This window comes from Aplysia californica, unplaced genomic scaffold, assembly GCF_000002075.1.
Source record: "Aplysia californica isolate F4 #8 unplaced genomic scaffold, AplCal3.0 scaffold00019, whole genome shotgun sequence".
NCBI classification, from domain to species: Eukaryota; Metazoa; Mollusca; class Gastropoda; order Aplysiida; family Aplysiidae; genus Aplysia; species Aplysia californica.
Genome location: NW_004797289.1, coordinates 1700843 through 1708432, shown reverse-complemented (window position 1 = coordinate 1708432; position 7590 = coordinate 1700843). Strand labels below are relative to the sequence as shown.

Sequence of the window (7590 nt, the reverse complement as noted above, 5' to 3'; positions counted from 1 at the left end):
GGAGGGAGGGAGCAGTAAGTGTCGACGGAAACAGTAAGTATAGACGGAAGCAGACGACAGCATATGGTTAGAGAGCAGGAAAGGAGGTGAAAGGGGAACATTTAATAGAAGAGCTTTTTTCTTTGATGTCAGGTTCTTTACTTAGCTACATTATTTCTACATTTCTACCCGAACAGGTGGCCGTCTTAAACAATTTAGACAGTGTTTTACGTTTTATTATAAGGACATTGTATGAAACAACTACCTGTCCTAGACGGCCGTTTTTCTACCGAACAATAAGTTGCTGTGTTATACAAATTCGACAGCATATTTTATCGCGCCTTTTCTGCAGAACGGGACCGAGTGTCGGTGCCACACATTACGTGTGTGTGTGTGTGTGTGTGTGTGTGTGTGTGTGTGTATGTGTGTGTGTGTGTGTGTTTACAACAGGATGCCCAAGAGAGCTTGCATAGAATTAATGCACATATGTCTTATGGTAGGAAATGTGTACATACCTGGGGCCCCCTTTGTTGGATGTCATATTTGCGTGGGTCGACTTTTGATCACTTGAAACGGTGCTCGAACCCTGCTTGACCAATGACCGTGTGTCCTGCCACTTCTGAAGGATTTCTGGTCTCCGTCCAAAGCCGTCCTGTAGATCATCGTGCTGTCCGGGGGTTCTCCGGGTGGCAGAAGCGCTCCTGTGTGACGTGGCTTGGCGGACTTCTTTGAAGAGCTTCGAGCTCCCCATGTCGCAGTGCAGACTGTGGGATGTCTCCTGCGGAAAGGCGTGAGGCATTCCGTCCGCTGCGTGCCCATGTATAGCGGTATCGGCAAAACCAGTGGCGCCCCATGCACCAGAGTCGTCGGCCAGGTCACGGTTCACGTTCTCGGCGTAGTCAAAATCGTTCTCCACGTTGTTGCGAACTGTGATAGATCCGACCTTGGTGAACAGTGGCGCTCTCGGCGCCTTGTCGACTTTCTTTTCTTCTTTTTTAGTTGTTTCCATCCCAGCGTACTCAGGCATGTCCGTATCATCAGAATTCGACTCCAGATCAAAGTAGTAGCTCATGGTCTGTGCGACAGGTTTTCGTTGTTTCTCTTCAGAGGACGCTCTCGATTTTGAGGCCTCACCACCAGGACAACGGGCGTACAGACTGGGGGCATAGTCAGCGTCGTTGCCTCTTGGTGGTGGGGGTGGGGGTTCCTTCGAGTTTTTCTCGCCCTCGTCATAAAACACGTAGTTTGGATAGTTATTGTTTGCGTCCTGATACTTTGAGGAGTTGGCGTTGTAATTTCTGGGTTGAGGACAAATGGAGCTAGAGCCAGTGTAATCATTGTCATTGTGGTAGCTTGTGGAAGCGTTGGGATTCCCAGTTGAAGACGTGTGTGAAGGCCACTCTCGTCCATCCCATGTGACATTCACTGGACCGTGGAAATCGTTCTCTGTACCAGCATACCACGGATCTGTGGAGACTGGGGTTTCTTTAGGAACTTTCACTACCTCTTCTTGATCGTATTTTGAAAAATCAATCATTTTTGGTGACTCTTCAACCTTTACCACAGGTGTCCATGCTTTTGGTGCTTCCCCTGGTTGATAATCTGTGTATCCTTCACAGTCGGTGCATAATTCGTCTGCAAAGGTCATCTGGTCTTGACTGAAATTGTCATCACAAATAGCGAAAGCGCCGTGGGTGTCATCCAGCCAATTACTGCTATTGTTGGAGAAGTTGAATGGGTGTCTGGCAAAACTGACCAGTGCTTTACTGAAGAACTCTCCCGCCGAGTCTAAGCTTCTTTCTATGATCAAATCTATGGGTGGCTTGGCCTTGTGTCTTCGGTACAGGCGGTTTTGTTTGGTGGAGTTATTTGTACTTCCATCTTTGATAGCCTCAGTGACGGCTCCACTTGTGACTGCTTGCACAGCGTTGTCCAGTTCTTCCGACGTGGTCTCGGTTATATCAGACACGGAGGTCTTCATGACGTCACTCTCTGTCGTCCCGAAGCTACTTCCTGACAAATGGAAAATCTCCCCAGTGTACACGTCACTGCTATCTGTGTTCTCTGAAGTGGAGACACTTCCGCTTTCACTTTCAAAATACAGGCGACTGGATCCGAGAGAGCTGCTGACTTTACTCAGAATCTCGCTATCATTAGTTCTGTCAATTGAGGACTCCCGACTATTGAACAAAGCCCCGGTGTAAGACAGATCGTCTAGGACTTCACTTTTAATATTGGACCTGCTGCTCAAGTCTCCGCTCATCGTCAAACCTTTGTACGTGTTCACAGGCATTTCATAGAAAGGCTGGAACTTGGTTGTTGCAGTAAAGCGTTTTGCAATATGATAGAGACCACCCGACTCTCCGTCGTTCTCACAGTACATCAAATGTCTCCGGATTGTTGTGGGACTTTCTCCCGAGCCCAGGGCGAGGTCTCGAGACAGCGCAGAAGCGACAGTGGTATCGGGCTGGCTTCTCTCCGTCATGCCTTGGAACAGTTGGCTGGCGAGGGATTTATTCTCTTTTGTTCCATTAACTTGATTTAGGGTGTATATATACTCAGTGCTATCAATGCCAGTTTCCTTGAAACCCGCAATGGGCTTCGGTTCGCCATGGTAAATAGAACTCTCATTCTCCCCGAAAAAGTTCGTTACTGAGTTTTGTACTGGCTCCTTCCAATTTTCTGACTCGGGTTGAATGCCTTCAAAATACTGATCCAATGTATTAGCATCACTCTGCCTTAGCACGGACGGCGGTAGATAATGTGTATCATTAACAAGACTTGTCAATGCCAACTCCACAGCGCCCGTGAAAGCTGGCTGCTCAAAATAAGCGCTTTCTTTCGATTTATCAACTTCGTCACTTGTTTCTTGTTGTGTCTTTTGTTCAGGCTCTTGCTCTCCGTACTTGTATTTGTTGAGGAAACTTTTCCCGTCATCCCCAACAAGACCATATTTCTGCAGCCTCTCGGTTATGGGATCGTCTGCTGTTATCGCTGCCGGTGCTGCTTTCACGATATTTGTAGATGACCACGTCCCAGATTGCGCTCCAACCGAACCCTTCAAACCGCCCTTTTGTCCGGGAACCATAACTGTAGGGGCATACAACGGCACCTCGGGTTTTTCCGAGATATCATCTTCTTCGTCTTCTTCCTCTGATGAAGATCCGTTCATCTTCATCCCTTGCATTCTTGTTAAGGTGTTGCCCTTTGATGACACAGTGCCCTTGTTGGACAGGGAATTCCGAAAAGTCTGTTTCGAGTCGTTTTTGCGTCGGCTAAGAAGAGAATTCGTCTTTCCCCGACTGTTAAGCCCATCCTTACTTTTCGAGCTTTCTTTTCTAAAAGACTTGGTTCTCAAACTGGTGTTGGAGCGAAAGATGCCCATTTTTTTCTTCTCTTCCATCTTTTCTTTGTTGAGAGCCAGATCTTTGCTTTCCTTGATAGTCATTGGCTGATAGCGCACTTTTGAATTATCAAGATTTTCCCCTCTCATGTTTTTCTCTCTCTGCAGGGCCCTTTCTTTCGCAAGTTTTTGAGAGGAAATAGTTATTCGAGACATAGCTTTTCTCGACAATTTTGAGTTCTCCTTGTTTGGCTCCACTTCGCTGATATTTTTCGGCTTCTGGGTATTATGCTCAACTTGCTTGACAGCTTTGCGCTGTTCTTGTCTCGTACCTTCAACCCCTTTGAAGTTTTCCTCTTGAACGCTTTCCTTGTTTTTGTTCCACAGTCTCTTCATGCTCCACTCAGTTTTTGCTCTCGTCACTTTCATCTTGGCAGTGTCCTGCTCGGTGCGGGCTGGTGTTTTCACTGAGCCACCTTTGAGGTCAACGTTACTGGCTTGTTTTGCTTCATCTTTTTCAATTATGTCTCTTCCTCTTTCTTTATTGTCTACCGCATTGGATTTGTCTGGATAGGCAAATGTTTTGCTTTTAGAAAACATTGTTGGCTTGTCACTGCTACGGTCATCCATATCAATTTTCCAAAGATCGCTAGCCTCGGTGCTGTTTTCCGTAGGAGATGTTGTCACTTTTTTGTCCTCAGAACTCTCCTCCTTTTTCCGACTAGGCATAATACACACTCCGCCTTCACACGGACCCCCACTGAACAAATCTTCCTCCTCTTCTGGAACATTGGGAGGTGAAGCATCGTCATCGTTGAAGGCTCCGAATTTGACTGAAGACGTGTTGGTTACAGCTGCAATGTCTTCTGCTGTAGTCGGTTCGACTGGATTTTCATTCCAGTACTGACTGTTTACAGCCGGGGCCTGGGCGCCTTCGTCTTGTTTTTCTTCAGAACTTACGCTGACTTTATCGAGTGGATTTTCAGGTGCGCTGTTCTCCAAATTTTGAGATTTTTCAGTATAGTAACCCAAAGTTTTCATCTCTTGCTTGTTTTGCCCTGCTTCGGATGGAGGCTGTTGGCTGCAATTTTCTTCATTGTTCTCAAATATCTTGGGTACCAGCCTTCTCACAGAATCTAACAACGGTTGATTCCCGGCTTGACTATAGTAGTCTTTTCCTACTGCGCCACTGGGTTCTACTGCTACAATTCTAGACACCTGATCCTTCACAGTTTTCGTAAACTGCTTGAATTCTTCCAAGTTCCCGATCCGAACTCCCTTCTCCTGAAACTGAGCCCAGCACCCTTTACAGATACCACCGACACCACTTTGAGCTTTCCTGCCACAGATGCTGCAAGAGGTAGACATGACAGACGCAGCCGGCAAAACCATGTTCTTGGACTGATCAAATCCATTGGTGTAGGTGCTTTCGTGATCGAGTTGTGACTGATCGAAGGATCCTTCTGTAAATGCAGTGCCTGTAGTTTTATTATACATTTTTTCTTTTTCAGTTGTGATAGCAGAGGACATTTTCAATCGGTTATTTAAATGGGGGGCACTTTTGCTCTTGTCTCCGGGAAGTTTGTATACAGACACTTCCTTAGCTTTATTATTGTAACTTCCCTGAGTATCTGAGTTCTCACCCGTGATACCTTTCTGCTTTTTTGATCCAGCGTTCACGACTTTCTTGAGGGCCGTTTTCCCGGCTTTTCTCAAAGATCCTTTGATGCTGTCTTGTGGTTCTGTCTTGCCACTGGATCCCACGATGTCGAGTCTTCTTCTCTTCTCGGGCGACGGCGTGAGGCTCGACACCTTGTCTTGCACATCATCCGCGTCCGGGTTTGCCATTCTGTGGGTGACATGACGTAGGATAATCTTTACTACAGCTCGTCTAATACCCAAAAAAAATTTTTTCGAAAAAGTTTTGATTCCATCTAATTTGAACCTTCAGATTTCAAAAAGCAATCCTGATTGCTAATTTGTCTTGTTGAACAATATTTTTTTCAACATTAGAGGTTGATGTGAAAGGTACTTTACCCTCAGCACGGATAGCTTTTTTTCCGCACGTCCACCAGAGGTTGAAAATAAATGTATTTACCGTCCAGTACGGGAACATAATATTTCGTTATAGGTTTTTTTTCTACGTTCTTTGTTTCAAGCAAGCAAAACTCCCCTTTTAACACATGATAATTGGAAATTTCCAAAACTGGAAGCCATATTACCAAAGATAGTAAATAACAAGATGGGCCACTCAGCCAAAAAAGTGTCCGCAAGAAGTTCGCTCTTTGCTTCAGATGGCGCTGCAGTCTGTTTTGAAGCTCTCTTTCGTTTTTCCAGAAGAAGAATAGGAATAGCACCCCCTTGCATGCGCAGATCGACTGCTGTTCATCAGCAGTTCGGGTTCGTTCAATGCGGAGTTAAAGGTTTAAAAAAAATTATTTTAATGACCTCTCGCCTTTCATTCTAAAGTCAAATTAAACGAAGAAAACAATCACCCTTTCCTCCGGAAGAGGTTTTTTGTCAGCGTAACCATTTTTTAAAAAGCGTTCTTCCGAAATTTATTCAAAAACTTGCTAGTTTCACTTTGATTTTTTAAACTCAGGTAGGGTAACTCTGTTCGCAAAGGGTGCGCCTTTGTGAAGAGGGCGCCACCGAATTTTGAGGACACTTTTTTAATTGGCTCAAAGACAGAAGTGGCCCCTCTTGTTATGTAGACTCTTTGATATTACAGAAAGAGAAAAAAGAGGAATCAACTTTCTCATGTACTTTTAAAACGCAGGTCGATTATAATGAAATGATACAGCCCAAACTGTAAGTCATCACATTTTTAAAGTCAATATCTTTTTCTTAAACAAAAACAACAACAACAAAAATCCTCAACACATTGCTTGATATTTCGGTCTAAAACCTTTAACTTATATGATTAGAATAAATTATATTGATGCAAGATTACTGATGATAGTTTGATAAAATTAGGGGCAGGCAGTAAAAAAACAACCAAACTTGGTTCTTGAAGAGTGCCTAACAAATGAATCAATGACTCCTCATATGACACAATGTGTTTGGTATTTAAACGCACGTCCAAGTACATCTTCTTTAAAGACTTAATATATGTAGAAAAAATGTTATAAAAAAAAAATAAAAATAAAGATAAACGAACAATAGAGCTGCTCAGACCTGTATGCAAAGGCGAGCAAATTCTTTCCCATCTTGGTGTCGGAGGAGCTGTTGGAATGGGTGGCTGATATTTGATACTCCCTCTCCCTGTGCCTAGATATCAGCGGACTCTGATGAGGAAAGACAACAGTGAGAACAAGTTATTGATAGCCGTCTTTTTTATTGGGGGGGGGGGGGGGGGGGAGGGTAGTAAGAGTTTTGCGGCACCTGTACCAAATTAAAGTCAGATTAAGTGTCGAAGAACAGACGTATTACAGGAGCGCAACAAACAAAAAAGAGGAGAGATAAAAGGACGCTAGATGTTTGATAGGAAAGAAAGATCAAAATACACCAGAGCACCCGCTAACCATCCAATATTAAACCGTCTTTTACTTGTTTCATTCATTTAGAATTCAGGGTTTGGAGGTGTTATTTTCTGTTTGAGTACACGTCTATTTAGGGCATTACTGAAACAAATTGGTCATCGTCAGGATTTTGCAATACATATCTTGGCAAATAAATACTATAGAAGGAACACAAGTTATTTCTATCTGGCATTTTAAAACCTTCTTTCTATAGTATTTATGTCAAGACACTGCAATGTCATGGGCGCGCCATTAGCTCTGGTTTCTCATTCCTGGTATCACGTTGAACTATGATACGAATGATCCTGGTTCAAATCCTGAACAGAGCATTTTTGAATTTCTGAAATATCTTATAATAGTGGAAGAGATATAATATACAGCTACTTACACAACAGCTCGCCTCCCCTAAGATCAAGTTGTATCAATAAAGAAAGAGCTGACTTGCGATCTACGTGACTGACCCTCAAGTACAGAAACACTTTTCGTTATGCCGGGTTAATATGACTGAATTTACATCACTCATTATTAATACAGTCCTATATGTATGTATAGTATAAGGTTTTACGGCGCTCGCAACTGCTAAGGTCATATGGTCCGACCTTTCTTTAAAAAAAAAAACAACTAACAAAAGAACAATGTACCAAGAAGCTTTCCCTACAAAAGATACACAGTGAAGTAAGTAAATCGACAGCTCAGTTGTGTATGACACCGTCATACGTCAATTTTCCAAACGGCGTACGGCGGAGT

At 43.7% G+C, this 7590-nt stretch overlaps 1 protein-coding gene across 5 annotated transcripts in view; it reads right to left on the bottom strand.

Moving 5' to 3' along the window:
• LOC101845819 overlaps positions 1-7590 on the bottom strand; it is a 17403-nt gene that overhangs the window by 4213 nt on the left and 5600 nt on the right. For all 5 annotated transcript variants that reach the window (XM_005090559.2, XM_035971800.1, XM_035971803.1 and 2 more), the window contains 2 exons: positions 6500-6609; positions 495-5171 (listed from right to left, as the gene is read on the bottom strand). In XM_005090559.2, coding sequence (XP_005090616.1) covers positions 495-5171; positions 6500-6609 — 4787 coding nt within the window. The remainder of the gene's footprint in view (positions 1-494; positions 5172-6499; positions 6610-7590) is intronic.